General features: G+C 42.9%; 1 protein-coding gene across 9 annotated transcripts in view; it reads right to left on the bottom strand.

Annotated features, from left to right (window-relative positions):
- The window catches only part of trpc1 (transient receptor potential cation channel, subfamily C, member 1), a 74,840-nt gene that overhangs the window by 41,760 nt on the left and 18,400 nt on the right, over positions 1-14,680 (bottom strand). For 5 of the 9 annotated variants that reach the window (XM_068041543.1, XM_068041538.1, XM_068041541.1 and 2 more), the window contains 3 exons: positions 13,583-13,714; positions 10,818-11,013; positions 9,228-9,564 (listed from right to left, as the gene is read on the bottom strand). The exons of 2 other annotated variants lie outside the window; for them this stretch is intronic. In XM_068041543.1, the coding sequence (XP_067897644.1) occupies positions 9,228-9,564; positions 10,818-11,013; positions 13,583-13,714 (665 nt within the window). The remainder of the gene's footprint in view (positions 1-9,227; positions 9,565-10,817; positions 11,014-13,582; positions 13,715-14,680) is intronic. 2 more of the 9 variants (XM_068041544.1, XM_068041539.1) reach the window with 2 other exon arrangements.

Genomic DNA, 14,680 nt, shown 5'->3' with positions numbered 1-14,680 from the left:
TAAGAGTTCCACCGGTGTCTTGTTGTAACTCTAGCAGGAGACCAGTGGAACTCTCTAGTAAACCACAAGGACACAGTTTTAACTGGTCTCCACTGTATCTTGGATTTTCCATCTTGCCCTTTCCAAGGTAAATGCCATTGGGGCAGTATGGAGAGTGAGGGTTCTCGACATTGGAAATTTCTTCTACCCTGACTCATTTGGGCCCTGTTGTAGTACTGGAGGGTGGTATGGCCAGTGGGATGAGACATACTGAGCTCCAGAAAATTGGAAGTGCTTCTCACTGAGGGCTCCAGGCCGAGACACCTGAAGTATGGTAAGATTTGTTGATTGGTCCCCATACACAGAAGGCCGAAGCGGGCATTACTGGGATCTGGGATGGGGCATAGGAAACGCCTACGTCCAGTGGCATGGCATGCCTGATGGGACAGGCAGGTGCCAGAGATGCACCACACAGGTGCTTGTGCTCACTTGCCCCAAATTCATAGTGTGTGAAATGCTGGAAAGTGATAGTACTGTTTATCTTGTATTCAAGAAAAGAGCAAGGCATAGAGGGATCTGTTGAATCAGTAGCACAAGCTTGGCAAACAGTATTCTTTGGACGTAGATAAACAAGTTCTTGAAGTGAGTGCATGTTTCTGCCACCCTGAGGGAACAGTTCATCAGTGATCACACTTTTCTTTGTGGATTTGGATATTACTTGGATCATCATGGTTAGAATTAATCACTACAGGGAGCCTGATTCACTAATTAAATATAGGTACTTGTTTAACAACATTTGGAAACATTACAAACAAAGAACAGGCCATTCGGCCCTCCAAGCCTGCGCCGATCTTGATGCCTGCCTAAACTAAAACCTTCTGCACTTCCGGGGTCCGTATCCCTCTATTCCCATCCTATTCATGTATTTGTCAAGATGCCTCTTAAACATCGCTATCGTACCTGCCTCCACCACCTCCCCCGGCAGCAAGTTCCAGGCACTCACCACCCTCTGTGTAAAGAACTTGCCTCACACATCCCCTTTAAACTTTGCCCCTCGCACCTTAAACCTATGCCCCCTAGTAACTGACTCTTCCACCCTGGGAAAAAGCTTCTGACTGTCCACTCTGTCCATGCCGCTTATAACTTTGTAAACCTCTATCATGTCGCCCCTCCACCTCCGTCGTTCCAGTGAAAACAATCCAAGTTTATCCAACCTCTCCTCATAGCTAATGCCCTCCAGACCAGGCAACATCCTGGTAAACCTCTTCTGTACCCTCTCCAAAGCCTCCACGTCCTTCTGGTAGTGTGGCGACCAGAATTGCACGCAATATTCTAAGTGTGGCCTAACTAAAGTTCTGTACAGCTGCAGCATGACTTGCCAATTTTTATACTCTATGCCCCGAGTTACATTGGTGGTCAATTCATACAGCGGCTCTAAATCAAGATTTATGGTTTGTGTGAGGACCTACTGGTTCACAAATAGTTTTACAAAGTTCATCTGCTTTCTTTTGCTTTACTCCCTGCTAAAGCCCAGGATAGACACTGAGGTGGAAGCCAACAGACATCCAGAACCATGTCATCACCATTCTTCATATCTCTTTCACACATGTATCCAGGCAGAGAGGTCCTGAAGTTCCTGACTTGGGAAAAGGAGTAACTCTCATGTACACTGAGGGTGCCTAGAATATGGCCTGGAACCCAGCTCCACTGGAATTCCACCCTGTTTAGGCAAGATATTTAAATTCCAGTCAGAGATTCATAGGAAGACCTTCTGCCTGCTCTCCGCCCAAACAGTATAAATCTGCTAACCAACGACCATTAGACTGCGAGTTAGCTTTGTGAAGCATTGGCACCATTACATTACAGCAAATGAGTACTGCCAAACTATCATATAATAGTCATTCTATTTTTTACTTGGCTATTTCTCTCTTTTTAATCTTTCCTTTTCTTCTCACCACCACCCGCCCCCTAAAACAAAAGAACCCACGGTGGCCAATAATACTGCCAAGTGTCAGTATCTAAATACACATAATCATCTCCATTTGCTTGGATTCTGTATTCCCAGAGCTTTCAATAGGCAAGAAAATGTAAATACATCACAAACTCTTGACTCAAGTTCTCAGAAGTCTCATGCAAATGTATACAGAGGAAATAAAAACATAAAGTGCTGGGAAAACTCAGCAGGTCTGGCAGTAACTGTGGAGAGAGAAGCAGAGTTAACATTTCAGGTTACATGGGATATTGTGAGCCTAGTCAAAAAGAAAAAGGAAGCATTTGTAAGGGCTGGAAGGCTAGGAACAGATGAAGCACTTGAGGAATATAAAGACAGTAGGAAGGAACTTAAGCAAGGAGTTAGGAGGGCTAAAAGGGGTCATGAAAAGTCATTGGCAAACAGGATTAAGGAAAATCCCAAGGCTTTTTATGTAAATATAAAGAGCAAGAGGGTAACCAGGGAAAGGGTTGGCCCACTCAAGGACAGAGATGGGAATCTATGCGTGGAGCCAGAGGAAATGGGCGAGGTGCTAAATGAGTACTTTGCATCAGTATTCACCAAGGAGAAGGACTTGGTGGATGATGAGCCTAGGGAAGGGAGTGCAGATAGTCTCAGGCATCTCATTATCAAAAAGGAGGTGGTGTTAGGTGTCTTGCAAAGCATTAAGGTAGATAAGTCCCCAGGGCCTGATGGGATCTACCCTAGAATACTGAGAGAGGCAAGGGAAGAAATTGCTGGGGCCTTGACAGAAATCTTTGCATCCTCTGGCTACAGGTGAGGTCCCAGAGGACTGGAGAATAGCCAATGTTGTTCCTTTGTTTAAGAAGGGTGGCAAGGATAATCCAGGAAATTATAGGCCGGTGAGCCTTACGTCAGTGGTAGGGAAACTATTAGAGAGGATTCTTCGGGACAGGATTTACTCCCATTTGGAAAGAAACAAACTTATTAGCGAGAGACAGCATGGTTTTGTGAAGGGGAGGTCGTGTCTTACTAATTTGATTGAGTTTTTTGAGGAAGTGACGAAGATGATTGATGAGGGAAGGGCGGTGGATGTTGTCTATATGGACTTTAGTAAAGCCTTTGACAAGGTCCCTCATGGCAGACTGGTGCAAAAGGTGAAGTCACACGGGATCAGAGGTGAGCTGGCAAGATGGATACAGAACTGGCTCAGTCACAGAAGACAGAGGGTAACAGTGGAAGGGTGCTTTTCTGAATGGAGGGATGTGACTAGTGGTGTTCTGCAGGGATCAGTGCTGGGACCTTTGCTGTTTGTAGTATATATAAATGATTTGGAGGAAAATGTAGCTGGTCTGATTAGTAAGTTTGCGGACGACGCAAAGGTTGGTGGAGTTGCGGATAATGATGAGGATTGTCAGAGGATACAGCAGGATATAGATCGATTGGAGACTTGGGCGGAGAAATGGCAGATGGAGTTTAATCCGGACAAATGTGAGGTAATGCATTTTGGAAGGTCTAATGCAGGTGGGCGGTATACAGTAAATGGCAGAACCCTTAGGAGTATTGACAGGCAGAGAGATCTGGGCGTACAGGTCCAGAGGTCACTGAAAGTGGCAACGCAGGTGGATAAGGTGGTCAAGAAGGCATTCGGCATGCTTGCCTTCATCGGTTGGGGCATAGAGTATAAAAATTGGCAAGTCATGTTGCAGCTGTATAGAACTTTAGTTAGGCCACACTTAGAATATTGTGTGCAATTCTGGTCGCCACACTACCAGAAGGACGTGGAGGCTTTGGAGAGGGTACAGAGGAGGTTTACCAGGATGTTGCCTGGTCTGGAGGGCATTAGCTATGAGGAGAGGTTGGAAAAACTCGGATTGTTTTCACTGGAATGACGGAGGTGGAGGGGTGACATGATAGAGGTTTACAAAGTTATGAGCGGCATGGACAGAGTGGATAGTCAGAAGCTTTTTCCCAGGGTGGAACAGTCAGTTAGTAGGGGACATAGGTTTAAGGTGCGAGGGGCAAAGTTTAGAGGGGATGTGCGAGGCAAGTTCTTTACACACAGGGTGGTGAGTGCCTGGAACTTGCTGCCAGGGGAGGTGGTGGAGGCAGATATGATAGTGACATTTAAGAGACATCTAGACAAATATATGAATAGGAAGGGAATAGAGGGATATGAGCCCCGGAAGTGCAGAAGGTGTTAGTTTCGGCAGGCATCAAGATCGGCGCAGGCTTGGAGGGCCGAATGGCCTGTTCCTGTGCTGTACTGTTCTTTGTTCTTTTGTCAGTGACCCTTCTTCAGAACTGGCAGATATAAGAAATGTAAAAGAGTTTAAGCAAGTAAAGCGAGGATGGGGCAAGAGATAACAAGGTCACAGAACAGCTGACCAGAAGGTCATGGAGCAAAGGCAAACAGTATATTAATGGTGTGCTGAAAGACAAAGCATTAGTACAGATAGGGTGTTAATGGACTGAAAACTGAACAGCCACAAGCACAAACATGAAAAAAAGCAGGTAGGCACAGTAGAAACAAACTAAAATAAACAAGAAGAAAAATAACTAAAGATAAATGTAAAATGGGGAGCCGCATCATGCTCTGAAATTATTGAACTCACTGTTCAGTCCGGCAGCTGCAGCGTGCCTAATCAGTAAATGAGATGCTGTTCCTCGAGCTTGTGTTGATGTTCACTGGAACACTGCAGCAATCCCAGGACAGAGATGTGAGCATGAGAGCAAGGGGGGTGGGGTTGAAATGGCAATCAACCGGAAGCTCAGGGTCATGCTTTCAGACTGAGCAGAGGTGTTCCGCAAAGCAGTCACCCAGTCTCCGTTTGGTCTCCCCAATGTAGAGGAGACCACATTGTGAGCAGCGAATACAGTATACTACATTGAAAGAAGTACAAGTAAATCACTACTTCACCTGAGAGGAGTGTTTGGGGCCTTGGATAGTGAGGAGAGAGGAGGTAAATGGGCAGGTATTACACCTCCTGCACTTGAAGGGGAAGGTGCCGTGGGAAGGGGACGAGGTGGTGGGGGTAATGGAGGAGTGGACCAGGGGGTCGCAGAGGGAACGATCCCTGTATACAGAGGAACCTTGCAGAGGTTTGTATGGAACAGTTTAAATCTCTCTTAAAAAATGTGGATGACCATTTAATTACCAGAAGTTTGACAAATTATAAGTTATTTATAACTCTAGCAACAGAACATTTAAGTTGTAAAGTTAAAAATGGTAACAATTTTCTATCTTACTACTTTTCTCTTAATAACCCCAAAGGCTGTGAACTTCAAGTTCTATATTCATCCAATAAAAAAAAAATCAAATACTTAGTCTATGTTACTTCTTGGGGACTAATAACAGAGCTGTAAAATAGTTCTCTAACGTGGATTCTTGAAATTGTTTCAGAATGTGAAATGTTGGCAGTTAATACACAGACTTTTCTGAAGGGAATTTGAACAATTCTGGATCAGTGTCTCCAGTATCCCCTTGCTAAAATGTTAAGAGCTTGGAGCCTCAGTTAGGCAGATCCCACAATTCCATTCCTGACATGTGTGCTAATCTACATTAACCTTTTAATAGCACAAAGCAAGATAGGTGCATTAAAAAAGCTATCATCTTGACATTAAAATTAATTTATGAATAGTGTATAATTGAAACCATTGAAATTTTTAAAGCAAAAACAACTACCATTCATCTTAGAATCATAAAGGTTTACAGTCAAGTCTGGAAGAGTTATCTATGTACTTCCATTCCCCTGCCCTTTGTTTTGTTTTCAAATGTTTATCCAATTCCCTTTTCGAAAGGTTCACAATTGAATAATAAAATAGAGCATCAGGAAGAAAGTCAAAATTCACTGAAGGTAAATTTGGGCAATAGTGTAAAATAAGCACTTTTGGATCAATGCGATACTTCTCTTGTGATATTTATTTCCAGTAAAGTCAGTGGGAACTTTTGAAAGGAATTATAATTTGAATTAGTTTTGCTCGAAACATTGTATTTGTACTCATACAGGTTTCAGTTTGGTTCAGTGGCTTTACTCGCCTCTGATTCAGAAGATTATGGGCTGCAGTCCTACTTCAGGTCTTTACCACATAATCTAGGCTGCTATTTCAGTGCAGTACCAAGGGAGTGCTGCATTGGTAGAGATAACATAGAATTTACAGTACAGAAACAGGCTATTCGGACCAAATGGTCTATGCCAGTTTTAATGCTCCACAGGGGCCTTCTCCCACACTAATTCCTCTAGCCCTGTCAGCAGATTCTCTATTCCTTTCTCTATCTATCCAGCTTCTCCTTAAATTCATCGATGCTATTCACCTCAACTACTCCTTGTGGAACCAATCCTGGTTTAATGAGGAGTGCAGGAGAGTACACCAGCAGCAGCATCAGGCATATCTAAAAATGAGGTGCCAACCTGGTGAAGCTACACACAGAATTACAGAATTGTTACAGCACAGCACACCATTTGGCCCATCATGTCTGCATCAGCCCTCGCAATGAGCAATTCACAGTGCCATTCCCCTGCCTTCACCCTGTAACATTGCACATTCTTCCTTTTCAGATAACAATCTAATTCCTCTTGAATGCTTCAATTGAACCTGCACTACAATACAGGACTATATGCATGCTCTAAGGCAGAAACAACATGGTATAGACAGAGCTAAGTTAAGCAATCCCACAACCAACAGATCCAATCAATCCATCCAGTGCTGAATGGTGGTGGACTATTAAACAACTAACGGGAGGAGTAGGCCCCACAAACATCCCCATTCTCAACTATAGCGGAGCCCAGCATGTTAGAGCAAAAGACAAGGCTGAACCATTTGCAACCATCTTCAGCCAGAAGTGCTGAGTGGACGATCTATCTCAGCCTACACCTGAGGTCCCCAGCATCACAGATGCTGGTCTTCAGAAAACTGGATTCACTCTAAGTGATATCAAAAAATGACTGAATACATTTGATACAGCAAAGGCTACAAGCCCTCAGAATACCCTGACTGTCGTACTGTTGTGTTCTAGAACCATCTATACCCCTAGCCAAGCTGTTCCAATACAGCTAACACCGGTACCTACCCAGCAATGTGGAAAATTGCCTAGGTATGTCCTGTCCATAAAAAGCACAACAAATCCAATCCGACCAATTATCGCCTCATCAGTGTACTCTCAAGCATAAGCATAGTGATCGAATGTGTTTTCAACAGTGCTATCAAGTGGCACTTACTCAGCAATAATCTGCTCATCGATGCTCGGTTTGGGTTCCACCATAGCCACTTGGATCCTGACCTCATTACAGCTTTGGTTCAAACATGAACGAAAGCTGAACTCCAGAGGTGAGGTGAGAATGACTGCCCTTGACATCAAGGCAGCATTTGACCAAGTGAGGCATCAAGGAGCACTAGCAAAATTGAAGTCAAAGGAAATCAGTGGGGTGGGGTGGGTGTGCACAATGGGTGGAAGAAGCTCTCCACAGGTTGGAGTCATACCTAGCAAAAAGGAAGATGATTGGGTTGTTGAAGATCAATCATTTCAGCTCCAGGACAATACTGCAGGAGTTCCTCAGGGTAGTGTCCTAGGCCCAATCATCTTCAGCTGCTTCATCAATGACCTTCCTTCCATCATTAGGCCAGAAGTAATGATGTTTGCTGATGATTGCACAGTTTATCAACACCATTCACAACTCCTCAGATACTGAAGCAGTCCGTATCCACATGCAGCAAGACCTGGACAACATTCAGGCTTGGACTTATAAGTGGCAAGTAACATTTGCACCACCCAAGTGCCAGGTAAATACCATTTTCAACAAGAGAGAATCCAACCAGCTGCCCTTAACATTCAACGGCATGACTATCACTGAAACCCCACCATCGACATCTTGTGATGTTACCACTGACCAGAAACTTAACTGGGACAGCCATTTAAATACTGTGGCTACAAAAGCGGGTTAGAGGCTGGGAAATCTTGGTGAGTAACTCACCTCCTGACTCCCCAAAGCCTGTCCACCATCTAGAAGGTACAAATCAGGAGTGTGATCTAATACTCATATCCAGACTCCTTTTGAATGAGTTGAGGGTTTCTGTCTCAACTACCCTTACAGGCAGCGAGTTCCAGACCATCACCACCCTCCTGGTGAAAAAGTTTTTCCTCATCTCCCCTTTAATTTTTTTACCAATCACTTTAAATCTATGCCTCCTAGTCACTGACCTCTCTGTTGAGGTGAATAGACCCTTCACCTCCATTCTATCCAGGCCCCTCAAAATGTTGTACATTTCAATCAAATCTCCCCTCAGCCTTCTCTGTTCCAAGGAGAACAACCCCAGCCTATCTAATATTTCCTCATTGCCGCATTTTTCCAGTCCTGGCAACATCCTCGTAAATCTTCCCTTTAACCTCTCTAGTGCAATTACATCCTTTCTGTATCGAGGTGACCAGAACTGCACACAGTACTCAAGTTGTGGCCTAACCAATGAGTTATACATTTTCAGCATAACCTCCCTGCTCTTATATTCTATATCTCAGCTAATAAAGGAAAGGATTCCATATGCCTTCTTAGCTACCTCATCGACCTGTCCTGCTACCTTCAGGGATCTGTGGGCATTCACTCCAAGGTCCCTCACTTCCTCTACCCTTCTCATAGTATTTTCCCATTAATTGTGTACTCCTTTGCCTTTTTTGACCTCCACAAATGTATCACCTCACACTTCTCCAGGTTGAATTCTATTTGCCACATTTCTGCCCATCTGACCAGACCATCAATATCTTCCTGCAGTCTACAGTTACAGTATTTGGTCTGTCCTGATGCAAACCAGTTTCAACTATGCATCAGTACAAACTCCGTGTGTAACTTGGATATGAATTCAGAAAGTTCAACTGAGACTGTTATTGTAAGGCCAATTCAGGGAGGTGTAAGGATGCTTGTGTGAAGCTCCATTTTGACTTCCCAGTGACGCAGAATAAGTAATACAATTCAGATTTGCTGCCCTCTTTCAGTTTCAAACCAGTATATGTAGTATTCTGATGAAGGGTCACTGACCTGAAACGTTAACTCTGCTTCTCTTTCTACAGATGCTGCTAGACCTGCTGAATATTTCCAGCATTTCTTGTTTTTATTTCAGATTTCCAGCATCTGCATATTTTGCTTTTATCATATGTAGTATTACTTTGCCCTTAGTTTAAAACACCATCAGAACTGTTCAACTGAGTTACAGTTGTGCTCACTGACAGCCATCTAGTATGGCATTAGGTAGAGATAGAGATCGAGAGAGAGAGAGAGAGAGATATATCTATTATAACTTGATTTACCAATTATCCATATAATCAGGAGGTAGTCGATCATCTCTAGAGCTGGGCCCATTGTGTTTTTTCTGTCTTCATTGTAGACCAGTGAGTATAAATTCAGTAACAGTAGAAAAGTGAAATAGGATGCACTGTGAATGATGAATTTCATAAAAGGAGTGTGAATGACTCGTCCTACTCGAGATTTTGGTGCCAAAAGGTAACAAAGGGACAACACCGGCCACAGGGTGGCAACTGACAGCACAGTCAGTATCTTCTTACAGGTGTGCTTCCGTCTATAGCCTGCCATCTGGCCGAACCAGACAGTGTTCAGAAACTGCTGGCAATTGGATTGAGCCACAAACTGCAGGATATATAGAAAAATGAAAGAGAGTACAGTTAACTCGAGGTTTACATTCCAACACCATGATTTCCTAACTTATACAGTATCTTTACAACAACTTATATTTATACAGCGCCTTTAACATGATAAAATATCCCAAAGCGCTTTACAGGAGCATTATAAAACAAAGTACGACACCGAGCCACAAAACAAGGTATTCAGTTAGATGACCAAAAGCTTGGTCAAAGAGGTAGGTTTTAAGGAGTGCCTTAAAGGAGGTAAGTGAGGTGGAGAGGTGTCGGGAGGGTATTCGAGAGCTTGGGGCCTAGGCGACTGAAAGCACGGCCACCAATGGTGGAACAATTAAAATCAGGGAAGTACAAGAGGCCAGAATTAGAGGAGCGCAGATGTCTTGGAGGGTTGTGGGGCTGGAAAAGATTACAGAGATAGGGAGGGGCGAGGCCATGGAGGGATTTGAAAACAAGAATGAGAGTTTTAAAATCAAGATGTTGCTTGACCAGGAGCCAATGTAGGTCAGAGAGTACAAGGGTGCTAGGGGAATGGGATTTGGTATGAGTTAAGACACGGGCAGCAGAGTTTTGGATGACCACAAGTTTACAGAGAGTAGAATGTGGGAGGCCAGCAGGGAGTGCACAGGAATACTGCACTGGTTTACTGGATATTACCCATTCGCATTTACTGGAGTGCATGACCTGTATTATACAGTATACTTCCTGGGAGTGCAGCAGAAAAGGTGGGAAATCAGTTGGGTTCTGGAAATGTTGCAAGATTCTGGTGGGCCCTGTTTGGAATGGAGCCTCCATCCACAGCCCATGATGTTAGGGGGGTTGGGTTGGAAGGAGGGGGTAGGGTTGAGAATTCCCAGGTTGGGATGTTCTTGGCCCAGTACCATTCTCACCAAGACTGATCACAATATAAATATAGACAGGGCTGATGGGGTCTAAAAAGAAAATCTGCACTGCTCGTCTCCCTTCTCCACTTTTCCCTTTATTGGTCAGTACCCAAGAAGCAACTATAGTGACACAGGTGCCTATGGCAATATTATAATAATGTGACCCCTCCTTGACCTCCTCCTTCTGCAGGGCCAGACATGGAATTTGCTGGGAGATGCTCTCCTTTACCAAGGCTGGTTGAATGGACCCGTCTATTTCCTTTTATTGTTGTACATTGCTTACACTTACTGTTTTTTTTTTATATATACCCTATATAATAGAAGAGGACCACTGCTGTACAGATTTCGTCAGAATATGTACCTCCTTTTGGTTGTACTTAATTGCTAGTTTAAGTCGACTTAGGTTCATTCTCTCTTCAAGCAATCCTCTCTTATCAATCGGTTCATCACTAGACGTGTGATTTAGGATAACCTCCAGTTCACGGGAATTCCGGGCCTGTGCTAGGAGATCTTTTGCAAAGGTCTTACACTGCTGTGCTAGTTCCTCATAGTCATTCCTGAAAATGTTTACAGACAACTTGTTTTAGTTAAACATATTTCTGCTACATTAATCCTGGAAGAGACATCAGAAGTGTCAGAAGGAAGAAAGCACTTGCATTTCAATAGTGCTTTTCACATCCTCAGGAAATCGCAAAGCACTTTGTCTTATAAATTACTTATGAAGATAAATACTGCCGCCAATTTTTGTATAGCAAGGTTCCACAAACAGCAAATGAATGAATGATGAGATGACCTGATTTTGATGCTGTTGGTTGAGAGAGGAATGTGGGCCAGAATTGTGGCAGAACTCACAGCTCTTATTCAAATAATGCCATGGGGTATTATACATCTAGCTGGACAGGCAAATGGTGCTTCACTTCTGAATCACAATGTTATGTGTTCAAGCCCCACTCCAGCGATGTGCGCATATACTGGTACTTCAGTGTAGTACTGAGGGAGTGCTGCATTGCTGGAGGTGCCATTCTTTGGATGAGACCTTTATACCAATGCTATGTCTGCCCACTCAGATAGGTGTAAAATACTGATGCTGCTCGAAGAGTAGGATAGTTGTTCCACTGTAATAGCCAACGTTTATCCTTCAACCAACACCATTAAACAACAAATTATCTGGTCATGTATCTCATTGCTGCACCTATGGCTGAAGGAACTACACTTCAAAAGTACCTCATAGGCTGAGACTGCTTTGGAACATTCTGAGAACATGAAAGGTGCTTTATAAAATACAAGTTCTTGATTTCCTAGATACTTTATGTAACTCCAAGCCACACGTTAATGGGCAGCACCATTGCTTTATGGTGAATAAATGATCCAAATTCCATTTAAATATGTATAATTCTGGGATTTTTACCAATATTTGGGTGATAGTACAAAACGGGCACTATCGCATCAGATGCCCTTTATACACTCTGCCCGATAATCAGTCCTATTGAAGTCAAAGGAACTGTGTATCAGGCAGGTCGTATAATGGAGGGCCGACGCAATACGGCCTTGTTACATTACTAGCCAAGACAAATTTCCATCCCAGTGCACGTAATAGGAGTTACAAAGGTCTGCCTCACTGGTGGTTTATTTTTCAGTAAGCCACAGTTCCATCATGAATTTTGTCCTACCACAACTTGATAGATGATATTGTACATATTGTACATTTTTTTTTAAAAAAAGGTTACTACTGTGGAAGAATACTGTGTGCCCCATGATACATGAGTTAGTGTACTATGATATGGTCACTTCGGAGATAGTGAGCTCAGTGTGGGAGTGGACTAGCTCGTGTATAATATGGTGACTGGGAAACAGTGGAATAATAACAGAGCACTGCCAAACACAACTGTAACAAGGGCCAGGTGTTTCCTGGGATCACTTGGAGAAGTTGAACTGTGCAAGCAACAACAAGTCATAGATTTCCCCAGCACTACTGAAAAGTTTCTCTAACTATAAAAGGTTCACAATATCCAACAGAATCTCTTAATTTGTGCTTCAGCACATAGGCGGGGCTAAAGAGTGGCGAGTCGAAGAGACTTAGCTGTTGGCAGGAAAAAAGACAGAAGCGCAAGGAGGGAGCCAACTGTGTAAGAGCCCCGACAACCAATTTTATCTGCAGCACCTGTGGAAGAGTCTGTCACTCTAGGATTGGCCTTAATAGCCACTCCAGGCGCTGCTTCACAAACCACTGACCACCTCCAGGCGCTTACCCATTGTCACTCGAGACAAGGAGGCCAAAGAAGAACATTGGGGTAACTGCTGACAGTGATCTTTTACTCTTTGTTGGCGATGGAGGGAGAATTGCAGTGAAACAAATGATCTCAGCAAGTAGAACATGGAACAGAGTGGAGCTACAGCAGCTGGATTAAAAAATGCAGTAAGAGTAAAAGTGAGTTGGCATAATGGACAGTAAGCATAAGGGAGATATTAAAGAACAAGAGAGAAACATAAACAGTGCAGAAGAACCACAATCAACAAGATAAAACGAATGTGATAAAATCACTGAAACACAAAAATTGTAGAAAAAATGTAAAATCAAGACAAGAAAAAATAAATGAGTAAGTAAACTATAAAAGTTTGAAGAGGCGCTATGTTCTCGGTACAACAAGGCATTGCTTAAATGTCAAGCCATTGTGCTCTCTGTCATACTACGACTGCAAGAGCATGGTGATGTGAACTTTGATTGTCGGGTGGGGGGATTAAATGAAAGATCTCGTGCCTCGTTCCAGTGTAGGAGTACTGCCACTGAAATTTTCTGAAACGACCATTTGAGTGTTAATAATTTTCTTCATTTGCTTGTGGTCTGCTTCCTTGCTTAGCTCTTTGAAAGATCAGGACAGGATTCAGAACAAAAGGCAGAAATATAGGTGCAGTAGGGAATATTGAGTCATGACTTAATAAATCACACTAGACTTAATGTTTGGGGGACAGGGGAAAGATCAAGCGTGTCCACTTAAAAAATGAGTCTCACACTATAGTCCTGTTTTCATTATACATTTGTTGACTTCCCCATCTTGAATGCTTATTTTTGCATCTTATGTGAATTGCTCTTCGCTATTGTGTGATGCTTCTCTCGCACATTTGTACCTAAATTCCACCTCCACGAGACTCAGTTCCTTCAGATCTGCACTGAGTTCAAAGGCCCTTAGGATAGGATCCTCCTCTGTGAGCATTATCAGCGATGGACTAGACAAGCACCGATAGATGTCAAGGCGGAACCTACAAAAAGAAACTTCTGTCCTTCACACAATTCAGCACATTGTTTTAACCTAAATTTTATTCCAATTTTGAACATACTTGGCTATTTACAACATCCTGAGACTTTGAGGTTGTGAAAGAAACTTTGCATGAGGAAATGTCTCTGATATTTGGTAAACATTGATATGTAATTGTCAAATAAGTTTATTTTTATGTTTGGCATAATAGTCCAATTATTAACAAAGTGAATGATACACTTGACTAGATACAGGGACCCTATTTTTCAGATTCTGAACAGATCCAGTCTGGGCAAGTATACTCTCTGCTCTCCCTGCCAAAATGCATTTTAGAAATTCTGGTTTTCCATATACTAATCCACACATTGTGGATTATTGCTACATCACTGCACAAAACATTGTTTAGGTCCTGATCTCCCCATCCACCTACATGCTTAACCTTCGATTTCAAACTGATGAAGCTTGGAAATCCAAATGGAATTCACAAGAAGTCAGAAACAAACACCTTGTGAAAGAACCACACAAACGATCCCCGACTTCAATCTCCCATGAAGCTTAGACTTAAATGTAGGGGTATGATTAAGAAGTTTGCTGATGACACAAAAATTAGCCGAGTGGTTGACAGCAAGGAAAAAAAGCTGTAGACTAGAGAAAGATATCAACGGACTGTCAGGTGGACAGAAAACAGGCAAGTGGTAGGATAATTATTTTTCAGCCAGCACAGATAGGACGGGCTGAAATAGCCTCCTTCTCTGCCGTAAATTTTCTCTGTTTCATGGGCAACTATAAATCATATCTGTACAAACCATGGTATTAAAAGCTGAGCATATCCTACATAAAGCAGCAGCTTCTGCTGGTGTGCTTAGTTTTAATTTTCCCAATTTCAAGAAGAATTTCCAGTGGTTACACTTACATTATGGGATACTTGCCTTTTTTAGCCAAGGCATAGAATATAAGAGCAGGGAGGTTA

The sequence above is a fragment of the Heterodontus francisci genome, chromosome 11 (assembly GCF_036365525.1).
Source record: "Heterodontus francisci isolate sHetFra1 chromosome 11, sHetFra1.hap1, whole genome shotgun sequence".
NCBI classification, from domain to species: Eukaryota; Metazoa; Chordata; class Chondrichthyes; order Heterodontiformes; family Heterodontidae; genus Heterodontus; species Heterodontus francisci.
Note: the sequence above shows the minus strand (reverse complement) of the source record. Positions and strands in the feature narration are given on the sequence as shown.